The 25,343-nt window shown below is 35.4% G+C and overlaps 1 protein-coding gene across 2 annotated transcripts; it reads left to right on the forward strand.

The window, feature by feature from the left end:
* Window positions 1-627: 627 nt before the first annotated feature.
* On the forward strand, window positions 628-24,621 carry LOC149843502 (polyadenylate-binding protein-interacting protein 9-like). Of its 2 annotated transcripts, none has more exons than XR_016431140.1 (10): window positions 628-1,017; window positions 4,894-5,001; window positions 5,103-5,147; window positions 20,224-20,296; window positions 20,412-20,524; window positions 20,669-20,728; window positions 20,927-20,969; window positions 21,070-21,138; window positions 24,038-24,099; window positions 24,177-24,621. XR_016431140.1 is itself a non-coding variant. In XM_090001853.1 (10 exons), exons 1-10 carry the CDS (start codon window positions 751-753, stop codon window positions 24,238-24,240), a joined length of 909 nt encoding a protein of 302 aa, XP_089857979.1. In that variant the 5' UTR covers window positions 628-750; the 3' UTR covers window positions 24,241-24,621. The 2 variants fall into 2 exon arrangements, 1 of the variants encoding a protein (XP_089857979.1); XM_090001853.1 differs by having other exon boundaries at window positions 20,927-20,974.
* Window positions 24,622-25,343: the final 722 nt, after the last annotated feature.

The following is a 25,343-nucleotide window of genomic DNA, read 5'->3' on the forward strand; positions in this document are numbered from 1 at the left end:
AGTTTTTTTTTTTTGACTTTCTGTATCAGTTTTGAAATTAAAAAATACTCATTCATCATAATGTTAAAAGGGCAAATATTTTGAAATTTGATTATAAAAGTTATTATCATAATTTGATAAAATTGAACATATGTTAATAATAACACAAGTAACTCTTTCTTTGGCAGTTTTTAATAAACTTTTTGTTTGGTAATTTTTAATAAAACAGAGGTAATATCAAGAAAACTTAAAAAATAAGATCTATTTTGTAATTAATGGTAAAAGACTGGTCCAAAACTAAATTTTTTTCTATAATTAAAACCAAACCAATGTGGGCGTTGTTTGTGTAAGAGAAAATTCTCATTTCTTGTCAGATGGGTTCAATACCCAATTCATTCATCTCCCCCACCTAACTTTCCATTTTTATACATATAATAGTCTCTCTCTCTCTCTCTCATATTATGTCACCTCAGTTGTTGTACTCGGTACCCCATTCCAAAAAAGACAAATTCTAACGTGCTATTCTTTCTCTCTCCACACATACAATGAGAGAAAAATAAAATTCCAGCAGAAACCCATTCTCATAAACGCCATTGTCAACTCAAATCATCTTTCTCCCTTTAACAATGTTTCCCTTTTTGTATTGAAGCTTGCATTGCACCATCTGAAAAGGAGGAAGACTCCATCCCCTCCTTTTCTCTTCCCCCCTTCTGGTTCATTGGTTTCACCATTTTGCTTTTTTCTTTGCTTCTTCTTCTTCTTGTTTTCTTGATGGCCATAACCCAGAACTCCGTGGAATCCGATCACCAGTTCATTCAGCAAAAACCCATCATGCACCACGACCTCCATCACCACCTCTCCGATGACAAGGCCGAGTTCAAGCGTGACATGCAGAATCTGGTCGAATTGCTCTCCAAATTGAACCCCTCCGCCGAGGAGTTCTTCCCCTCTTCGTACGCAGATCGTCGATCCCGTTCGAATGATGCCATCGAATCGAATAAGGATTTCAGCGCCAATGTTTCAGGCAATTTCCGGAAGGTGCGAAGACGATCACTTTTTCCTGTATTTCACTTTTCAATTTGGTTCATAGATCATTTCCCTTTTGTGTGATCAGTTGGGTTTGGCAAAGATGGTTTTTTTTTAGCTTTTGTTTTTGATATGGGAAGACTGTGATCCATCTTGATCGTGCTTGAAACATGAAACATTGTGTAGGCGTTTTTGGGTTTCGGCTGAAATTTGTTCGATCACACCATCTGAAAAGGAGGAAGACTCCACCCCCCCCCCCCTCTCTCATTTACTGATTTGAGTGTCATTGTAGATATGAGCATTTTTTTACTAGGAGTTTGGTCACCTTTACTTTTTCCCGGGAAGGAATTTTCTCTTTGTTCAATAGACAAAATTACATAAGATGGTTTTCTGCATGCGCCCACTTAGGAGCATTTGAATGGCAAATATAAAAAACCTGATTTCTCAAAACCTGGTGCGAAACCCTGTTTCTTCAGACTGGGAACTTTGTTTGTTGTATAGATGATGGCCAGGCCAGTTAACAAATAGTTTACTTGGGTATTAATTATTGTTGTTTGGAAGATAGTTAACCTTTTTTGAATTTATAACCCGAAGAAACAGCACCCAGCACTAAGACCTGGTCGCGCTGGCTCAGCCTACCATACCTACGGTCGTCGTGCCGGCAGCATAAAACTCTGCTCCCGGGGCCTATGCAACTGATTGGCTTGCGCAGAGGGGCGACTCCCATGAGAATCAAACCTTAACTGGCCGTCTAGCAGCCAAGGCCCCACCCCACTACGCCAACTTTGGGACGGATGATAGTTAACCTGGTTTTGAGATTTTTTTCACCAAAATAACTTATTACATACACCTTTTTAGCAATCATAAGGAGTTTGTATAATTCGACATATCTTTTTTTGTTTATCTCTCTCTTACACATTGTTTGTTCTAAAAAAAAGAAAAGAATCAATTGACCAATCATTTGAATCATATAGCATGTCATTGCAGCCAAACAACATGACCCAATTGTGGCTATCTGAGGCTTGGTAAGCCATCATATGGAAACAAAAACAGAAACCCCCCTCTTCCTTTTGCCAGCAGTGCCTTGCTTATGGCATTTTCTGACATCAAATTCTGCTTCAACTTGAATTCTGCATGCAACCAATCCTTTTCACGATATCTTGTCATCACTCCAATGAGCACCCCTAAAATATTTTCCCCACAATGCAAAGGAAGCTGGAAATGATCAAATAATTGAAAAGAAAACAAAATCAGACAAGGAACAATTCAACATTTAATGACATGGTGAAGTGTAAACTTGACAAGGTAGAAACCAACAAATAAAGTAAAGACATGAACTTAAATTCATACACTTGGGATAAAAATGCTGCTAAATTGCTACTATGAATCAAACACTACAAACATTTTAAAATTTAACACTTAAAAATGAAACATATAAAATTATTTGCTGATCATCTCTTCATACAAACAATCAGTTCTATAAACATAGTTCCCAAAATCAATGAATTAATTCAAAAATAGTAAAATACCAAATTGGATGCTACTACCTAAGAAAAGGTGGCTACATTACAAAACTGCCAAGAGAGAAACTAATGCAGTGAAATTTCATGTCTGAAAACTGGATATTGAAGAGATGAGAAGTTGAAGCTTAATGATTCCCCCCTTTTCTGTCTTTCCCGACGATAATTTGGCCATGGCCTAGCTAGAGAATAGTTGGTAGAGGTTTCGCCCAAGCTGGATGGCACTGCCCAATATATTTTCAACCATTGGGTGTCTGGACAGTGGCCAAAGATTCTAGCAAATTCTCCGGACTTAAGATCATTAATTGGCCGAGGAGAAGGTGCCTCTGTTCTGGACTGCACCATCCTCTCTCTCTCTCTCTATGCCACTCTTTTCTCCTTTCTCTTTTCCAACCATGTCTTGGGTGAAAAATGGTCAGTAACATGTGATCTAGGTCAGACAAAATCATACAAGCTATTGTTGATTATTGGGTGGCCAGACAATGGCCAGAAAGTCAAGCAAATGCTCTGGGTTTCCGGTTGTTTTCTAGCAACCCATCGATAAAGCATGGGTATCACCCAACTGTGTACTCTAAGTAAATTATACATATATATGTGTATATATTTACACGTAATAAAGCAATGTTTGCCAAAAAAGCTATCATAAATAAAGCAGATGTATACAAAACTATGTATTTTAAATAAATGCATGTATAATTTAAATAAAGCATGAGTATCGCAAAACTATGTACACTACAAGAAAAATGTGACGTAGCGACGGATTTTCTGTCGCAACTTTGCATCGGATTAGCGAGAGAATCTAATCCGTCGCTAAGATTTATAATATTGACGGATGTAGCGACCAAAAACCTTCCGTCGCTACGTAACGAAGGATTAGTGACGACACATTTTTGTCGCAATACACGCGACGATTAGCTACGAATTTGACGACGAAAAGTTTTCTATCGCTACTTAGCGACAACGTCAGCGACGGAAATATTCCGTCGCTAACAGTTCCTGTAAATTTACGATGGCTTGACGACGGAATAATTCCATTGTCAAAGCCATCGCTAATTTTCACGTAAATCCCTAACTAAAGCCCTTTTCACTCTTTTCTTGTTTCCTCTCTCCCGCCCTCCCGATGCCGCCCTTCCCCTCTCGACGCCTTCCTCCATCGCCCGACCCGTTGCCCCGCTGCCCGACGCCTTCCTCTGCCGCCCGGTGCACTCCCCGGCCCGTCGCCCCTCGTTCCACCCGGCCCGACGCCTTACTCCGCCGCCCGACGCACTCCTCAGCCCGTCGCCCCTCGTTCCGCCTGGCCCGTCGCCCCGCCGGCCGACGCACTCCCAGGCCCGTCGCTCCCCGGTCCGCCGCTCGTCACCCCCCGTTCCGCCGCCCGCCGCAAGTAAAGTGTTCTTTTTTTTTCTCCAGCAGGGGGGTCTCCCCCCGCCGATGGCACCTTTTAATTGGCATCCAGCCATTAAAATGGCTGAATGGTGGATAGGTGAGAACAATCAAGAAGAGGAGGAGAGGGGAGGGGAGGTGAGTGAGAGGCAAATGGGGAAGGAAGAAAGGTGTAGACCTTGATAAAAGAGTTTTACCTATGAAAAAATCTGGACCCCCCAGTTTCTTCAAAACGGAGGGAAAACTTATGTTTTCAAAAACCTTAGTTTAACAAAACCTGGTTGACATGTCATCCAAATGGTGTTGTTCGTGCACTAACCTCATTTTTCCATGTAGACCAGATTTATATGAAAAGTACCACCTAAAAGGGTGTGGTTCATGTGAACCCTGCACCCCTTTATATGGGAAGTGGATAGGTTTTAGTGGTATTCACAAATATCAGTCTTGGCTATATGTCTGCAGGGAAATTTCTCTTAGTTGATAAATCTCAGGAAAATCTAGGGAAAAACTCTATCTTAAAAATTTTAAAATATAAAATAGCAGAAATAAGTAAGAAAATATCATGTTCAGATAATAAAGTACACATATAATAAAAGAAATAAGTAAAAAGTCTAAAAGAAAGAAGAAAACATGTTTAAGATATATAAAGAAGTATTAAAAAAGTAAAAGTAACTGATAGTGTAATGATATTTTTGCGATAATATCATGACATATAAAATTCTGATATTTTCAAAATATCACGAGATTATGCCTTTAATATCATTTTATTAATATACAGCAATATTATTGTGATATTTTCAAAATATTGCCTATATTTGTGACTCCGGTTTTAGCGTGGTACTGCAAAATGTAACTTATTTAGTTTCCTGGACAAGTGGTGCATGAAAACCCCTGAATCAATATTGCAAGTTTCAGTTTTGTGGAGTTGTAAGCATCTACAGTCAGTTTCCTGTATTTATTCAGTTGGCTTGGTGTTGTTTAACAGAGGAACAACTACAATCCAATGATGAGGAGGTTGAATGGAAGAGCTCCAAGAGATCAAAGAGAAGATAGCGTCAGGAGGACGGTGTATGTATCGGACATTGATCAACATGTATGAGTTTTATGGAAGATTGCTACAATTTATCAGTTATTATATTTTTCTTTTATGGTTTAGATGATGAAAACTGCTATTCATATGGATCTTTGATGCAGGTTACGGAAGAGCAGCTTGCTGAGTTGTTTACCAATTGTGGAGAGGTACGTCCTTTTGAAGCTATACTGATTGGTGCATGTTCCATTAACTCCGGGAAATTTAGTTTCATTTTCCCCTTGTTTGTTCAATTCAGTGAATCTCTTGTAATCATGTCTTCACTTTATAACTAGGAAATCACATAAAGTCATGATAACACTAAGGGGGGCAGCCAATTATTACAAAAACAACACAACTATGAATATTCTAAATTTCCTTTGTTCCCAAAGGAGAAATATAATTTTAAGAAATTCAATGTTCAAGAAACGGATGGTAATTTTTTGAAACAACATGAAGATGATGAAACCACTATTATAACAGTTACCTAAGGGGTTGTTTGATAATGCCGCGGTGGGCGTGCAGAACGGTGTCTGCCGTGTCCGTTTTCATGGTGAAAGACTGTTCTCAAGCGTTCCACCCCCCTGTTATGTTGGGAACAGGACACGAGCGATGGAAAAAAAAAACTCATTTCTCTCCCTCCTGTCCCCGACCCTCTCTCTTTCTCTCTCTTGTGCAGCGGCGAGGCCGACAACAAGAAAGATGGCTTGGCTGGAGATCTCGAGCTCTGACACCGACATCTTCTTCCTATTGGAGATCGAGATCTCCGGCCAAGCCATCTTTCTCAATCGAAGATCCATATTCGATGGAACCAGGAAGGAGAAGGTACGTGTGGTGGTGGGTAACAAGGAAAGAGGAGGAAGGTGGGTAGATGGAGGGATGTTGGGTGAAGGTGCAGCCGGCGGTGGAGGTTGCCTCCGGCCATGGATCGTCGGTCAGTAGTTGGTCAGAGTAGTTGGTCAGAGGATTCTCCTTTCCAGTCCAGATTTGGCTGTGGCAACACCAACGACAAATCGCTGACAACAATAGAGGGGCTGGTGGTTCCACCATTGGGGTGAAGGTGCAGCCGGCGGTGGAGGTTGCCTCCGGCCATGGATCGTCGGTCAGTAGTTGGTCAGAGGATTCCCCTTTCCAGTCCAGATTTGGCTGTGGCAACACCAACGACAAATCGCTGACAACAATAGAGGGGCTGGTGGTTCTACCATTGGGGCGATGGGTGAATCGGCTTGGGGTTCATTGCCAAGCCTGCCGGAGATCGAGATTAAGATCGATATTCGATGCATTTATATATCAAAATTTAAACATTTTTTTGCACTTGGATCTAGATTGAGATCCATATTTGAGGCTAAAATCCATAATTTTTTTATAAACTTTCATAATTAGATCCAATATGAAACCGATTAAAGAATTTATATATAAAAAGATATCAATTCTTATTTTTTATCAAATTATCCAAATTTTAAACATTTTTGTGTTTTTAGATCCAATCTGAGATCCATATCCAGAGCTAAAATCCATAATAAACATGTTAAAACACTCATATGGTTGGGCGGATCGAGTCTGAACAATCAAAATGAAGTTATCCGACCCATTATCCATGTGTGTCCATGTTGTCCGCACACCGGATCTAACAAACGTTGGACATAAGGAACACAACTTTCGTGAACAAGCCACCAAATGTTGGACTGAATATAGTTGTTACAGAGCAGACAAAACAGATAGAACATGTGTTCTGTCTGTTTTGTTCTTTTGTTCCGTAAAATCATGGACAAGCCATCAAACAACCCCTAAACTAAACTAAAGCTCTGGTGTCTTGAATGCACTTAGTGCTTGTGTAGTGCCTTTGTGCTCTTGTATTCTCCCTAAGTAGGACTTGTGTATGTGCATGTGTACCTTGTGTTTATGATCTTGTTAGCCCTTAGAGGCTCTTGTTTTGTATTTTCGCATATTTCATTATGATGGAAATGGCATACCACAGTATATAGAGAGTGGAAAGACGATCAACCTGGTCTAGGCAATGACGTCAAAGCTTTCCACCTTATAACTAAAAATGTATCTGAATCAGCCAGAGCAAATGAACACAGCTAAACTTTAGAAAAGCAACCCAACATGAAAAAGGTTGAATTTCATAAGGTTATGTACGAAAGCCAAGAAACATCTTCCATAAAGGCATCCATTCTTTTCCATTAATCACTCCATGCACCAATCTATATGCTCATTTATTATAACTTGCCTATTTCAAAACCATAAATCATATTCCTAGAATGCAATTTGAAATTATTTTGTCCCTTTCCCTGTTGAAATCACCTAACTTATAAATAGTTCAAAATGTGATGCTCTTACACCATGAACCCTTTTCCAAAAGCAATGAACAGAAACCCCTCCTCTCTCATAGTTTAAAAACTCACCAGGTTACCCAGTGATTCGGCCCGGATCCCCCAGCCAGAGGGTCAAAAAACAGGTGTGATCCGACTTTAACATGACTCGGCCATGACTCGGCCGAGTCATGGGCGAGTCATGCATATATATATACATATATAATATATTTTATATATAATTACATATATTATATGAAATATAATGTAAATATTATGTATATTATATATAAAAATATGATTATAATGTATTAATAAATTATACATTAAATATATTATTAAAAATATCATATAATGTATATTATATATAATATATTGGTAAAATACTATAAAATATAAAGTTAACATGACCTGATGACTCAGCCAAGTCACGAGTCACTCAAGGACAAGCCGAGTGACGAGTCACCGGGTTTTAAAACATTCTCTCTCTCTCTCTCTATATATATATATATATATATATAAATATAATGCATCTGTTGAACTTGCTCCCTAATATAGACAGTTGAATCTTTTTGGTCCAATTGTTGTGCTAATTTAGAATAAAAATATGCACTACAATGAAGGGGTTTCAAAGTTTCATGTTAATAAATGCAATGCTTGTTTTTTTCTTTCTGCATTATCACAACCTTTGGATTGAATAAGATATGACAGTCTACATTAGGGATTAGATGCACCCGGTGCAACATATAATTGCTAAAGAAACACAAGATCATAAAAAATATATATTTTATTGAGCATGAATGCTTAAGATAAGCATTAAGCAATGAAAGGGGACAAAGCCTCTTTTTATACACATACAAGAGAGAGGGAGACCATATGGGAGCTCCCAATAGAGTCATTGTCTGGTAGGAGCAGTTAGTGCACGTCACCTTGTGTTGGGGTATTGCAAGTTCAAATCCCAATGGTATAGTTGTATAACTGGTAGGGGTCTGTCTAACCCCAACTTTCTCTTTCGAAAAAATAGAGACGTTGGGAGCTCCCAACAATCATATTTATGACCATTGGGGAGCCCCCAATGACTCTATAGTCAAAAGACCATAGAACCCATGAACTAAATGGGAAAATATAAAAAAAAAAGAAAAGTAATAAAAAAGGAAAAAAAACTGTTCCTAATGAACTGTCCCTATTATATGAATAAAATAACAAAAATACCCCTAGAGGGTATTTACCTATTATATCATTATAAATAAAATATATATACATATATATATATGTATATATGTACAATATAAAACAATATATATATATATATATATATATATATATATATATATACCCCTCAAACTTACTGTGTGATATATCAAAAGTTTGGAAATACAAAAAAGAATCAATAGGAAGGATCCAAGTCTCCAAGTGTTTTTAATGGAAATCTCCATCTTTATGTCATATAATTTTTTTTGTAAATAAAAGTCTTCATTAGTGATTATCCTCAAATGCCTTCATCAACTATCTTCATCTTCATGATGCATCAAAGATATTCCTTTCTCAATCCATGTATCTTTAAGAACCTGTAGAGAGAACAAAACAAATGTCCCAACTACACAAAAGAAGAAAGTTTCAAAACAAATATATAAACTGGAGTGCTGTGCGATCGTAGAATGCCATTGCGGTTGAAGGGAAAGTTTTATAGGACGACTATTAGGCCCGCTTTACTATATGGTACGGAATGTTGGGCTGCCAAGAGACATCATATTCAAAAAATGAGTGTAGCTGAGATGCGTATGCTTAGATGGATATGTGGAAATACAATAAAAGATAAGATTCAGAACGAGGAGATACGTAAGAAGGTAGGCGTTACACCCATTGAAAATAAGATGAGAGAGAATCGTTTACGGTGGTTTGGACATATTCGGCGAAGGCCTAATGATGCTCCAGTTAGAAGGATGGAGAAATGGAAAAATATATTAGTTAAAAGAGGTCGGGGTAGGCCTAGGAAGACTTGGATGGAGATGATAGGAAAGGATATGAATGCTTTGAACCTCACCGAGGACATGGCATTGGATAGAAATGATTGGAGGAGAAGGATTCATGTGGAAGACACAGAATGATTTTCTTTGTTGGTTCATATCGCCGACCCCAATTGTTTTGGGATGAAGGCATAGTTGATGTTGTTAAATAACACTCAAGTAAAAATTTTCAAACAAAATAGCAATAATTTTTAGAAACATTAGGCAATCATTTGACAAGCATAAACCCAAAATCAACATGTTTTTTAAGAAAAACATAAATATTGATCATAAGGAAATTTAATCACCAAATAACATATCAGTTATCAAGAAGAGATAAACAATCATGTATTAATAATATCCCAATTTTTTAGAAAAACTCTTCAAATAAAACAAACCATCAATTTATACTAAAAACAACATGCATATAAAGTATAACACTTCAAAAAAAAAACCTCAAGAAAAGAGGAGTTAATTGAATTTATGTATACAACAATGTGATAAAGATAATCAATTCAAAACACACACACACACACATATATATATATATATGAAATATATTTAATGCACATAATAATGAATGAGAGCAATCTCATAAATCATAACCCATTAGAATTCACTCACACAACCTAAAACGAGTTTAAGTATAAAGGACCAAATAATAATTTTAAAACATATATATTATTAATGAAATGCATGAAATTTTATCAATAAACATTTTTCATACAAGGAAAAACAAGTAGAAAAAGTTTAAAATTTTCATGGAGAGATTTTAAAAATTCTACATAACAAAGGGAATGATATTTGTAAATCAACACCAATTTGCGAAAAATATGAAGAGATTTAAAATCTCATAAATACGAAGAAGTGATATTTTGCAAACCTCAACAATAGTTCGGCCACCACAACCAATCACCTCACTAGACCTTCAAACATCAAAATTCAAGTGTATCGACAACTAGAACAAGAGCACAATCACAATGCTGCTTATGGGCTTAACAAACACACAAAAAGTGTGAATAACCAATGGGTGCACATAACTCACTACATTAAAAAATAACATCTCGTATACATAAAATGACAAATAAAAGACAAACCTCAATATTCAAGTATATCAGCTACTAGATCAAGAGCATAATTGATGCAACACATCTGGACCAATCCGACATGTACGAGTATCTGGACGTTGATCCGGACTATCCACCATGAAAGACCCGCTCCGGGAATCATAGCCACTCATACTCAAGTAAAAAACGACCCATTTCGGGCCAATTTGGGATATAAGGGTATTTTTGTTATTTCTGAGATTTTTTTGTTTCTAATATCTCAGAACCTCTTTAGCTAGCTTAGTTCCAATTTTGAGGATTTTTGAAACTATACAAATATTTTTTGTATTTTTTTAATTAAGTGTCGGGTTCTACAGATTCAGATATTTCTAGTACCTTTTAGGATCCATTTTGGGTACTAGTGGATGTACGGGTATTCTGGGTAGAATTTTTTGTATTTTTTAATTAGGTGCAGAGTTCTACGGATCCGGATAGTTCTAGTACCCGTTAGGATCCATTGTAGGTACTAGAGGGTGTGGGGGTATTATAGGTAGAATTTATTTATTTTGGTTCAACAATGGATCCGAACCTTGGATCTCATTTTATCATTAGGTTTAGTAGGTCCAACCCACCACAAGCTTGGTTCCTTCTCATTGGCCAAGATGGAGGTGGCCTCTTGGAGTAACCAATCCAAGAGATTGGCTTCTCATTGGCCAAGTTTTTACTATCCTGCACCCCCGCACCCAAGTTTTTCTAAAGTGTTGCATCACCGCACCCCTACCCGCACCCGCACCCGCACCTATGTGACATAGGATCTCATAAAAGCATACATATATATTATTTCACAAGATCAAATGAATTTTATAAACCTTATAAAAATTTAATAAGAATAAATCCAACAATAATTTTGAAAAACATTTAAAGATTTTAGTTTTTAACATAAATAACAAATAACTTTTCAAGGATAAGAAAAATGGGTGTTTTCTCTCATGCATAATGCATGAGATACTTAACTCAAGTAACAATAAAGATTTAAGATACATACCGGGTCAAGATTTCCCTTGAATCCAAGCTACACAACGATCACGAATCTTCACGAAGCACGGACTTGAACCAAAGAATCCCAAGCTGTGTCACATAGGTGCGGGTGCAGGTGCGACGATGCGGCACTTTAAAAAAACTTGGGTGCGGGAGGGTATATATATATTTAATATTTTAATATATGTATATATAAAACATATCCATAAAGCAAGCTCTCAATGAAAAAATCTGTTTTTCATCAGAAACAATAAAAAATCCAGAAGTATTGCTTAATCAAATTTGGATTTATATACAAAAGTCCATTTCAATGCAGTTTTCACTTTTTTTATTAATGCATTTAATATAGGAATCCGACCTACTCGATTCTCCCCATTTAATACAAAAGTACATTTAATACAAAATCTGACCTACTCGGTTCTCTCCATTTAATACAAAAATCCATTTCAATGCAGCTTTCACTTTTTTTATTAATGTATTTATGACAAAGCTCTGTAAAAAGTATAAAAGAATGTACATGGCTCAACTTTTTATGACAAAGCTTTTTAAAAACAGTAAAAGATTATACGTGACTCAAAACATTTAATGCTTAACGTTTCAAAGCTTTGTTGATGGGAAAAAACTTTAAATATTTTTAAAAACTTTTTAATGTACTAAAATGGATTCGGTCAAAGTTGACCGAGTTCATTTTGTATAAAAATAACCCTGGGTGCGGGTTGACCACACCCAAGGTCACATTGACTGCACCGGGTGTCGCACCTCCACTTGCATCGCGTTATGTCGATGCGGGTGCAACAACCTCTATGTCGAGTCCCTATGACATAGATCCCAAGAACCAAAAGAGAGAAAATACCAAGATTTCTTGGCTCTGATACCATGTAATGAAATAAGCAAAAATACAAAACAAGGGCCTCTAAGGGCTAACAAGATCATAAACACAAAGTGCACATGCACATACACAAGTCCAACTTAGGAACAATACAAGATGCTACACAAGCACTAAGTGCATTCAAGACACCAAAGAATTTAAAAGCGGAACACAATAACATAAAAAATATATATTTTATTGAGCATGAATGCTTAAGAGAAGCATTAAGGAATGAAAGGGCACAACACCCCTTTTTATATACATACAAGAGAGAGGGAGACCATATGGGAGCTCCCAACGGTCATATTTATGACTGTTGGGGAACCCCCAATGACTCTATGGTAAAAAGAGCACAGAGCTCATGCTCTGAATGGGAAAATACAAAAAAAAAAGGAAAAATAATAAAAAAGAGAAAAAAGACTGTTCCTAATGAACAGTCCCTATTACATGAGTAAAAGATGAAAATACCCTTAGAGGGTATTTACTAGTAACATTATTATAAATAAAATATATATACATCTTAACAATTATGACATTCGGTAACCATCTGGCATTCTATGTATGAGGTTCTTCAGCCTTGCATGTACTTTTGCATATGCATGTGTGTTTGCGGATTCTTCTTTCTTGTTCATGTTTTCTTATTTCCACCTTTTTATTTTGCACTACAAGGAAATGTTGTTAAATTATATGGATGTTATCTCTCTCTCTCTCTCTCTATATATATATATATATATACCCACTAGGGGTAAATTGGTCTTTTCACTTAAAAATACGCATATCCATTAGGGATATGCTTTTTGTCTTTCTATTTATTTTTTGTATTTATTTTTTTTCCTTTTTTTTCTTTTAATCTTTTTTTTTTCCTTTTTTAATATGGGGTCCACCGTAGAGTCGTTGGACTCCTCCAACGGTCACAAATATTACCGTTGGAGGGGCTCCCAACGACTCTATGGGAGTCCCTTTTGCTTCCTTTTGTATATAAATAAGGGGCCTTGCCCCACATCAATGTAAGCTTGTTTAAGCTTTTTCTCAATAAGAGATTATTTTTTTTCTAGAGCTCTCTCTCATATTGTGTGTTTTGTCAATTGCCATTTTGTGGCTTATTGTATTTTTGCTCATTAGTGGCCTTTTGCTTGTATGCTTGTGCATCTCTTAGTCACTTAGTGATATTGCCTCTTTTCATTAGTGTTTCATTACATAGTATCAACTCTTGGTTGTGAAAGCATCATTGGGATACTCTTTCTTATGTTTGAGTAGTTTTAAGTATCATACCTTTGTTTTTATTCAACTCTCTCCATGATAGCTGACAAAGATACAAAAATCGATCTTTCATTCAAATTAAATGGAACCAACTATAGAATGTGGGCGGCTGCCCTGGAAAACAACCTCAAAGGTAAAAAACTTTGGGGATATGTATCTGGAACCGTTTCGGAACCACAATTGAAGCTTACCAAAAAGGAGGGAAATGAAGAAAAAGCCTTGAATGAAGAAGAAAATGCCAAAGCTATTCAAGAATACCAATCTAAAGTTGAAGATTAGGAAAGTTATATTGCCAAAATATTGGCATGGTTTATGAATAACGTGAAAGTCAAAATTTGAGCTAAGCTTGCCAAATTCAATAAGGCAAACAAAGCATGGTTGTTCATGAAAGGTATGTACACTCAATGAGACCTTGCTAGACATTTCTTTTTGCAAGAAAAAATACGAGGAACCAAGCAAGGGGATATGAGCATTAGAGACTATTATAGTACTCTATCTCCGTTATGAGATGGATTTGCTCTTCTCGAATCACAATGGAAAGGAAGCGCTATTGACATGAGGCAAGAGCAAATGGAGAGGGAGAGAGTTTTTTTCAATTTATCCACGGGTTTCATCTTGAATTTGAACAACTAAGAGGGTCCCTTATTCATAGGGCTTCTACCCCTCTTAGTGAAATCCTTGCCGATTTATGCCAAGAAAAAACTCGCTTGACCCTTAAAAAGACATTGATGAGGTCCAGTGGTATCTAGACTGGGAAATAACTGTAAGAAGATGAAGCCCACAACTAAAGCTTCAAATGAAGATCACAAAAGATCTCTCTCAATGAACACAATGGTTCATTCAACATACACAATAACCGAAATAAATAAAAAGATGTACACAAGAAGAGAGGAAAAATTATATATCATTCAAGTGGGAAAACCCACATTCAAGAGTATATCTTACAAGGGGGAATAGCCCCATATTTATAGAGCATAAATCATAGAGCTGGAGGGAGTTGTTGGGCTCCCAACAACTCTAATTAGAGCCGTTGGAAGCCCAACAACTCTAAAAGTACATGTTGCTTTTTGACTATGGTAAAAAAGTAACATGTCCAAAAGTCTAAAAATGTCCAAACTAAAATCCTAAACCTAATTCTAACTGGTTTCTAACTAAACTAAAAAAGGATAACTAAACTACAAATATATTACATATAAATATTATATTTTTTAACACTCCCCCTCAAACTTACGGTTGGATAACCAAAAGTTTGTCCAAGAGAAAGTGAAATCTAGGAGTAGCGAGAGGTTTGGTGAAGAAATCTGCCAATTGATATTCTGATGAAACATATGGTAAATCAATGTTGCCATGTAGGAACTCCTCTCACACGTAGTGATAATCCATTTCAATATGCTTGGTGCGTTCATGGAATGTCCAGTTGCTGGCAATATAAATAGAATTTTTGTTATCGCAGCATAGTCTTGAAGTTCCTATACTTTTAACACTCATGTCATGAAGCAAACGCCTTAGCCAGACTACTTCCATAGTAGTTGTAGTCATTGCCCTGTATTTGACTTTGGTTGACGAAAGAGAGACTTTTTGTTGCTTCTTACATCTCTACGAAATCAATGATTTACCTAAAAATACACAAAACCCAGTAGTTGAGTGTCGATCATTGGGATCACCTCATCAATCTGCATCAATATAAGCAGTCAAATTGAAAGAGGAAGAAGCAAACAAAAAAAGTCCTCGAAAAATTAAAGTTTTGATATATCGAATAATGCGCAAAACGGCTCCCATATGAACAATGGTAGGAGCATGCTGAAATTGACTCGTTGTGTGGATGACATGTGCAATATCGGGTCTAGCTCTGATACCATGCAAGAAGATGAGGCCCACAACTAAAGCTTCAAATGAAGATCACAAAAGATCTCTCTCAATGAACACAATGGTTCATTCAACATACACAATAACCGAAATAAATAAAAAGAGTGTACACAAGAAGAGAGGAAAAATTATGTATCATTCAAGTGGGAAAACCCACACTCAAGAGTATATCTTACAAGGGGGAATAGCCCCATATTTATAGAGCATAAAGCATAGAGCTGGAGGGAGTTGTTGGGCTCCCAACCGCTCTAATTAGAGCCGTTGGAAGCCCAATAACTCTAAAAGTACATGTTGCTTTTTGACTATGGTAAAAAAGTATCATGTCCAAAAGTCTAAAAATGCCCAAACTAAAATCCTAAACCTAATTCTAACTAGTTTCTAACCAAACTAAAAAAGGATAACTAAACTACAAATATATTACATATAAATATTACATTTTTTAACAATAACATGAGGACATATAAACCTTCTCACTTTTGAAAAAATAACAATAGTGGAGGAAGAAAAATTATTTGTCACCATTGTAATGAACCAGGTCATATTCGACCAGATTGTCCTAAACTTAAAAGAAAGGTGACTTCTGTTGAAGATTGTCCAAGCAATTCAAGTGAAGATTCAAAGAGAGATGTAAACATAAAGAACTCTATTGCTCAACTTACGGAAACTCTCCAACAATTCACGAGGATCAATTCTTCTGCACCTTCCACCTCTGGTGCAACGATCTCATCAACTCCTGGTATGTTCTCTTGGATCCTTGATTCTGGTGCCTCTTTTCACATGACTTCAAATGCATCTCTTTTATTCAAACCATGTCTTAATTCTTTTAAATCATTCATTTCCATGGCCGATAGAACATTACTAGATGTTGAAGGAAGGAGAAGTCTTGAAAAAGTTTTTGGTCAAAGGCAAAGAATTTCATGTTCCAAAAATTAGAATCATTTCAAAACTTAATTTAAATCTTTTTTGCGTTTATCAAATAACCGATTTTGGATGTAGTCTCTTTTTTATTAACTAATTGCTATGTGCAGAATCTCCGGTCCGAGAAGCTGATTGGGCAAGGCCATAGAAGCGGAGACCTATATTACAAGGATTTTTTGTCTTTGCCATCCAAATCTTTTTGTAATCTCGTTCAATCTAAAGTTCTTGGGACTTGGCACAAAAGGATTGGTCACCCTAGTATTTTCAAGTTGTATCTTTTTCCTTTTTTGGAAAAATTTTGTAATGAAAAGGCATTTACTTGCAATGAATGTATCCTTGGAAAAATGCATTATCTTCCTTATCCACATAGTAATTTTATTTTCAAAAAACCGTTTGATCTAGTGCATTCGGATATATGGGGACCGACACTCGTTATGTCTAAGGGAGGATACTCATATCATGTTGCATTTATTGATGATTTTACTAGATACACATGGGTTTATTTTATAAAAAACAAATCCTATGTATTTTCCATCTTTAAAGAATTTTATGTTCTTATTCAAAACAACATAGCCAGATCTGATTCCGGAGGAGAATACATGTCAAAAGAATTTCAAAACTATCTTAAATTAATAGCATTATTCATCAAAGATCTTGTCCAAAAACTTTCCAACAAAATGGTCTTGCCGAAAGAAAACATAGGCATCTCATTTAAACAACAAAGACTCTTCTTGTCTCAAAAAATGTTTTAAAGAACTTTTGGGCTGAAGCCGCGCTTATCGCAACTTTATCTTATAAATCGGATGCCTTCCTTATCCTTAAAAAATGTTTCTTCATTTGAAAAATTGTTCAAAATATCTCCGGATTTTAAAAGATTGAGGATTTTTTGTTATAAATGCTTTGTTCTTTTTCAAGGACAAGATAAGCTTTCACCAAAAGCTCTTGAATGCACTTTTATTGGTTATGGTGAAAATCAAAAGGGTTATAGATGTTATGATATTCAAAATAACAAACTTTTTGTTTCAAGAAATGTGACCTTTCTTGAAGAACAAAATGGTTTTGAAATTCAAAAATCTAAAGAAGAAATTGTCTTTTCTTTCTTTTTTGACTTATTGCCTAGAAATAAGTCTAAAAGTGATTCAATTTGTGATAATATTTGTTATGACAATTCTTTTGCATCAAAATGATGATTCTCGCAATGAGAATCCCAATAATATACATGTGTATACTCGGCGTGAGGGTAATAAACATCAAAATGTTTTCGATATATACTCTGAAGACATCTCTTTAGAAGATCAAGTTGAAGAATCCCTACCTAGGCGATCTTTTAGGAATAGTAGACCTCCTCAAAAAATTGTCTCATATGATTCATTTTCTCTAAATTATAGAACTTGTCTAATGATGATCCATTCCTATCACGAGCCTTTCAATTTTAAAGAAGCTATTAGAAGAACTAAACAAAGCTAACACTTAGACTATTGTAAGTCTACCTTTAGGAAAAAGGCTATTGGATGTAGATGGATTTATAAAGTCAAAACCAAGAGTGATGGGACATTAGAAAGATACAAAGCTAGGTTAGTTGCTAAAGGATACACACAAGAATATAAAATAGATTATGAGGAAACCTTTACTCCAGTTGTTAGGATGACCAGTGTAAGAACCTTAATAACTTTAGCATCTATTAAACACTGGGCTATCTATCAATTAGATGTTAAAAATATGTTTTTAAATAAGAATATATGTGAAGAAGTTTTTATGGATCCTCTACCGGGTCTTGAGATTGAAAAAAAAAATTCTTAAACTCAATAAAGCTCTTTATGGTATCAAACAAGCTCCAAAAACTTGGTATGATCTTTTTAGTAAAGTTGTTCTTGATAATGGTTTACCTCTTGTTATATTGATACTACTCTATTTGTTAAGTTTGTAGGAGATCACATAACTATCTTATTATTATATGTTGATGATATGATCATCACTGAGAATGATAAAAAGGGCATTGAGTTTATTAAAAATATTCTTAAAAACAATTTTGATATGTTTGACCTTGGATTTCTAAGGTATTTTTTAGGGATCGAAGTTGCATATTCTCTTCGGGGGTATGTTCTGTCTCAGATGAAGCTTGCATCAGACATTATTGCTAAGTCTGGATTAAGTGACGAAAAGAAAGTGGAGACTCTAGAAGTAATCAATGCTAAGATGAGAGTCAATGATGAAACTCCTTTAGAAGATCTCACTCCTTATCGTCAACCGATTGGATCACTAACATATTTGTCTATTACCAGGCCGGATATTGCTCATGTTATTTACAATGCAAACCAATTTCAGAATGCTCTTGCTTCTATTCACATGGCTGAAGGAAACTATAACCAAAAGACTATTCTTATCTTCCTCTTTATCTCCTAATTTAATTGCTTATACTGACTTTGATTGGGGTAGTAACCCCAATGATCGTATTTCTACAACAGGTTATTATGTTTTTCTTAGAGAATCATTAATCTCTCGGAGATGTAAGAAACAATAGAAGGTGTCTCTATCTTCCACAGGGGCTGAGTATAGGGCGATGACCACCACTACCATTGAACTTGTCTGGTTGAAAAGTGTGCTCAAAGATATGGGCATCATTATCTCTTCTCCTTCGAAGTTGTGTTGCCACAATAAAAGTACTATCTAAACTGCTAGCAACCACATTTTTCATGAACAAACAAAGCATATAGAGATGGACTGCCACTATGTTCGAGATGAATTTTTACGGGGGACCATTCAGCTACCTTATGTTACTTCAGAGTATTAGCTAGCAGACTTCTTCACCAAAGCCTTGTCATCGCCTCGTTTCTACTTTCTTCTCAGCAAACTCTCGATGATCTCACCTTGTGTTTGAAGGGGGGGTGTTAAATTATATATATATATATATATATATATATATATATATAGAGAGAGAGAGAGAGAGAGAGAGAGAGAGAGAGAGAGAGAGAGAGAGAGAGAGAGAGAGAGAGAGAGAGAGAGATGTATAGATATATATTGTTATTCCCACTAGGGGTAAATTGGTCTTTTTACTTGTAAATATGCATATCCATTAGGGATATGTTTTTTTGTCTTTTTATTTAATCTTTGTATTTCTTTTTTTTCTTTTAATCTTTCTTTTTCCTTTTTTAATATGGGGCCCACCATAGAGTCGTTGGACCCCTCCAATGGTCATAAATATGACCATTGTAGGGGCTCCCAACGACTCTATGGGCGCCCCTTTTGCTTCCTTTTGTGTATAAATAAGGGGCCTTGTCCCACATCAATGTAAGTTTGTTTAAGCTTTTCTCAATAAGATATTATTTGTTTTTCTAGAGCTCTCTCTCTCTCTCATATTGTGTGTTTTGTCAATTGTCACTTTGTGGCCTATTGTATTTATGCCTATTAGTGGCCTTTTGCTTGTACATCTCTTAGTTACTTAGTGACATTGCCTCTTTTCATTAGCGTTTCATTACAAATGTATATTTTTTAAGAAGATGAATATATGCCATTATTAGATTAAGATGCTATCCTGACCTGTGTAGAGCATAAACACAAATTCCACTGGTTGAAATATTGAGACAATCAATATTTTAAGATTTTTGAATACCAAGAAATTTCCTTGTGAAAAGAAAGCATGTTTTTTAGTAAAATTGTATGTCTTCTCCTTTGGCTTGTTTGTTAGATGTGCTATATCTTTTAGCTTTTAAGTTCGGTTAGCATGTTTTAATTTTGCTTGCATATCCAATGATTGTAAAGCTATGTAGCAGTGTTAGCTATTTGGCTAGAGCGCCAATGCTTGTGTGATGGGATCAGTAACATGCTTAATGACATGATGGTAAAATTGATACTTATTTACGTATTTGGTTTGTTTGGTTAATCACTAATATGTCTAGCTGTGACTAAATTTTAAAAGATGTTTACTGAAGGTACTTGATTGCCGTATTTGTGGTGATCCTCATTCAGTTCTTCGTTTTGCATTTGTAGAATTTGCTGATGAGAGTAAGTTGCTTGTGATCAAAATATCTTTTTTTGAATTCATTGCAATTTACATTTCTTTGCTAATAATGTTTTGTTTTATCAAGTTTGGTTTATCAGTTGTCAAATGTGTAAACAGAAAGTGCAAGAACAGCGCTAAACCTTGCAGGGACAATGCTGGGATATTATCCTGTGAGAGTTCTACCTTCAAAAACTGCTATCCTGCCTGTGAATCCCACTTTTCTTCCAAAGGTAAGCATGATGGTTGCAAGCCTCTCTTTATGGCCTTTTGCCTTTTCTGTTTTCATTTTTACTTTAGATTTACGTGGCAACAATTGAGTAATCCTGCTTAAATTGCTTGATTGACTATGGGTCGATTATTGAATCTGAATACAGTCTGAAGATGAAAGGGAGATGTGTGCACGCACAGTATATTGTACAAACATTGATAAGAAAGTAAGTAATGCAAACCAAACATTGATAAGAAAGTAAGTAATGCAAACCTCATGAATTTTTGCAAGTGCTTTAATTCATCTGTGTTGTGTGTTTACCCATTCTCTGCTGCTTGGCACCTTATAAGGGCTTATGTGTTTCATCTTTTAGCTTGAATATAGGTATTGATATTCTTCTGATTAAACTAAAATTATTTTGCAGGTTTCTCAATCAGATGTAAAGATTTTTTTTGAGATGTATTGTGGTAAGGTCAGAATACTGTTTTAAGAAACCTAAAGTTCTGTTCTATCAGTTTTAATTTAAATACAGGCCCTTTTTAATTATTTATTCTGTCTATAATGCAGGTTTCCCGCTTGAGGCTTCTGGGAGATCATGTGCACTCGTCCCGTATTGCATTTGTTGAGTTTGTGTCGGTAAGAATTAACCTGCTATATGTTTATTGTTGTCCTTGGGGTTCCAATAATTCATGGGTCTGGCTTTTCTCTTGCTTGTCAGTTAGGGAAATGTGTAAATTTGGTATCCCATTTTAAATCTTTTTCCACTAGTGTGCTTTTATAGTTCTGTATCTGTATTTTCTTTTTGGTACTGAAGACTTTTAATCATTCAAACAAGAATTCTTAATCATTAGTTCAAATGCCTTTAATCATTCAATCCTCATTTCATTATTAAATAAGAGGGAGTCGGCAGTAATCAGTGACTTCAAAATCCCATGTAATTGTGCTAAGAAGTTTTTCAATCGTCACTTTTTATTAGACTTGTTAGTTGTTACAACTATCTTAAATTTGTTTTAATTTCCTAGTTTGCTTCTTGATCAAAGTAATGCCTCTGGAGTATTCGGCTTGTTATGAACTTTATAAAGACAACCAACCATTATTGAATTGCTGCAATTCATGGATATGAAGTTTAGTCTTGGTCATGTCCAGCAATCAGCATTCATGATTGGACCACAATATGCATTATGCACAATATTTTTCTTTTTCTTACGGTAAGTTGGTTCTGGAAAAGGATAATTTGGAAATCATCGATCACCGAGAATGATATAAGTTTAGATGGTTGAGATCAATGCATATCATTTCAGTGCTGAAGTCATCTTGAATTTCAGAACTAGAAATTGGTGAATGATGATTTCTGTAGTACATACATTGATGAAACAATTTCATGGTTGGCTACAATGTTGTCAAAATCGGTCTGAATCAGCTGATTCAGATTGAATCGGCCCTTAGCCAATCCAAAAGAGGGGTTTTGATTCGACCCTTTTCAAAATTGAATGATTTTGGCTTGGCTCGAATCTTCTGAATTGGCCAAAATCGTTCTATTTGAAGTAGGATCAGTTATAGACACTTTATGCAAAGTGTAAACATGTGTTTTATTTAATGGGTTGTGAATTGTGATGCTACTTTATGAACATTATTTTAAAATATCATCTTTATGAATGTTGTCTATATTGGCATATATTATTTTGTTATTTCTGTATTTATTTTTCTAAAAAATTCTTTTTTTATTATTTTCTGTTTTTTGTATTCTTTCTAATTTTTTGAATGAAAAATCTTCCTCTTCGATTTGATTTGATTCTTTGTTTTTTTTAAAGAAATTGATTCATCTAGTGAACCTATTTTAACAACATTGGTTGGCTATGTTGGAAGGACATGGACATAGATGGTCTCATACAAGTATGAGACAAATTTATAATTTTTTTGGAAAAAACAGGACATGAGGATGCACACTTTTTATTATTTTAGGATATTTTTTTATACTTTTATATATAACAATATATTTATTATTAAAAATATTAGTGGAAATTATTAACGATTAAAAATTATAAATAGTGCTTATATGTGTCATACCATGTCATGTGGTGCGTCCAATGCATCTTGCTGTGTCACCTAGACTTTGATTGAGGGAAAGTCATATGTATATATAAATTAATGTTACTATATATAATATATAAAAATATATTTATTATTAAAAATATTAGTGAAAATTATTAACAACTATTAAAAATTATAAATAATGTTTATATGTGTCATAGCATGTCATGTGGTGCATCCAATGTATCTTTCTCTGTCACCTAGACTTTGATTGAGGGAAAGTATATAAATTAAGGGTACTATATATATATATATAATGTTTGCTACAATCGACTTAGCAAACAGCATTTTTTTTCTCACATCTAACACAATAGATGTGATCTACATGTTTTTATTAGTGGGAGCTGGCTTTTGTATAGCCAGAATCCAAACTGTATCCAGGTATTTCCAGCATCCAAAAATCATGACATGTATATATAGACTTTGATTGAGGGAAAGTCATATGCTTATATAAATTAATGTTACTATATATAATGTTTGCTACAATCGACTTAGCAAACAGCATTTTTTTTCTCACATCTATCACCATAGATGTGATCTACGTGTTTTTATTAGTGGGGACTGGCTTTTGTATTATAGCCAGAATCCAAACTGTATCCAGATTTTTCTGGCATTCAAAAATCAATGGCTATGAATTCATTGATTTTTGCTGCCTCATACAAACATGTTTTTTTTGTGGAAAAACATGATCCAAGCGTCGATTCTTACTGAATTGAGCATGCTGAACACATCTGTGAGGTTAGATTGAGACAAAAAACTCGCATCATATATACAGAGAGAGATGCAATTGGTTCATTCTATGATAATGCATTAAATCCCAGTAGGAAAACATAAGAATTCTCTGTCATATTTTTTGAAGTTATGTATCAAAACTAGGGGTGTCAACGGTTCGGGTTTACCCGGACCAAACCCTATAGAGTCCGGGTATGACAAATAAGAAGACCCAGGTACAGACCCAAAGGTCTGATCAATACATGGATCCGGGTATAGTTTGTGAAATTTTATACCTGACCCGAGTTCCGATTAAGACCCACAAATTTTCAATGTAAAAATAATAAAAAATATTATTTTATCGGGTATGGTCTGGGTCTGGTTCATCTAGTTCTTATCGGGTCCGGGTATGGTTTCTCTTATAGTAGGCCCGATTAGACCCGGGTCCGGACCCGACACAATACCCAAAAATCTGGTCCAAGTCTGGTTCCACCTGGGTACGAACCAAACCCGACCTGTTGACACCCCTAATCCAAACACATGATTTTAAGTATTCTCTGGATGTCTGCATAATTGATCTCTTTAGGATATCTGGTTTCCCATTATAAACAAATGGCATTATAATAATTGATATTTGGACTATCATTTATTCTCTCCTGTTTCTGTTCCTACAGATATTCTTAGTCAATTGCCTGTTTTTTTGTAATTTTGATTTGCTTTTGACGTTTTTCAGGCACAAAGTGCAATGAATGCACTAAATTGTAGTGGAGTGATATTAGGATCACGGCCAATCAGGTAATGTTTTTTCTGGAATACATGACATGTCTTATATCTTCATATCCTGCATTCTGATGGAACTTTATTTGGTCCAGAGTAAGTCCTTCAAAGACACCTGTGAGGCCTCGGGTAGCTCGCTCATCTGTGCACTATCAATAGCTAGCTAAGAATGATATTTACATAATTCTTCATGAGGGTCTTTGAAAAGGTTTCTCCAATGTTTTATCTTAAAGTACCATCTTTCTTGGCAGCAGGTTTTTTTTCCTTCAGATACCAACTTGTTGCTTTAATTATGTACTTGACATCTCTCTCTCTCTCTCTCTCTCTCTTTATATATATATATATATATATATATATATATATATATATATATATATAGATATATATAGAATGTTGCAGCATTAGTGGTAAACCATGTCAGTTGCACAATGTGAATATGATGGGGAGATTTTTAACTTGTAGAAACTGAGACCATTGTATGCTTTGCATCTTCATGTTTGTAACTTTCTCCTTTATGAAATTGGACTGTTTACCCTGTAATAGTGGGATGGATTTTCTGGACCTGATGGTACAAAGAGGAATATTGTTGATTTCAAACTTCTGTCCATTGTAGAGCTTGACAGGTTGGTCACTGTAGCCCTACCGCCTGGAGTTTGATAATGCAAGATTGCCACAATTCCGCATTCCTTCGACTAGGTTCTCTGCTGGCCAAAAGAAAGAAGAAAAAATGTTTAAGCTTTAATTGTTAAATAACTATCTAGTCACATCATTCCGTTGAAGATAAGAATTCTATAATCCATGTGAAATTTTGATTTGGTAGTGACCTTTTCCTGTGTGTGTGTGCAACTCAAAATCACATAGATGAGAATCAAAAGCATTCAATGGCATTATGTTCTAGCTTGAATTGTGGCTGCTGCTAGATGACGGAATGGGGAGACTTAGGATGCGGAAGATTGAATCTTGAGTGATTCAGCATATTTGTATTCCTATATATCCACTCATGTAGTACTTCATCCGGCTCAATGTCTACTTTCAAATGAAATGGTTGAAATGCTAATCGGGTATTATGTTTTACAATTCACATAAAAAATCTAAAATGCTATATATATATGGATTAATCTAACATAATTGTATTTAATATTATATGGATTCAACCTTAGTAAAATATCTCAAACAAGAATGATATTTTTGAAAATGCATGATTACTTTTTTGTGGTAAAAAAATTACTTTGATAGATTTGTAAAAGTATTTTTTTGAAAAA

Source organism: Nuphar pumila, chromosome 3 (assembly GCF_984573655.1).
Source record: "Nuphar pumila chromosome 3, dmNupPumi1.hap1.1, whole genome shotgun sequence".
Lineage (NCBI taxonomy): Eukaryota > Viridiplantae > Streptophyta > Magnoliopsida > Nymphaeales > Nymphaeaceae > Nuphar > Nuphar pumila.

Bases quoted from the DNA above. Each gene is read 5' to 3' on its own strand.
- LOC149843502 (XM_090001853.1), top strand. From the start codon at position 751: ATGGCCATAACCCAGAACTCCGTGGAATCCGATCACCAGTTCATTCAG. The intron at 20,297-20,411 runs GTAAGTTGCTTG...ATGTGTAAACAG, and splicing joins TGTAGAATTTGCTGATGAGA to AAAGTGCAAGAACAGCGCTA. The intron at 21,139-24,037 runs GTAAGAATTAAC...GACGTTTTTCAG, and splicing joins CATTTGTTGAGTTTGTGTCG to GCACAAAGTGCAATGAATGC.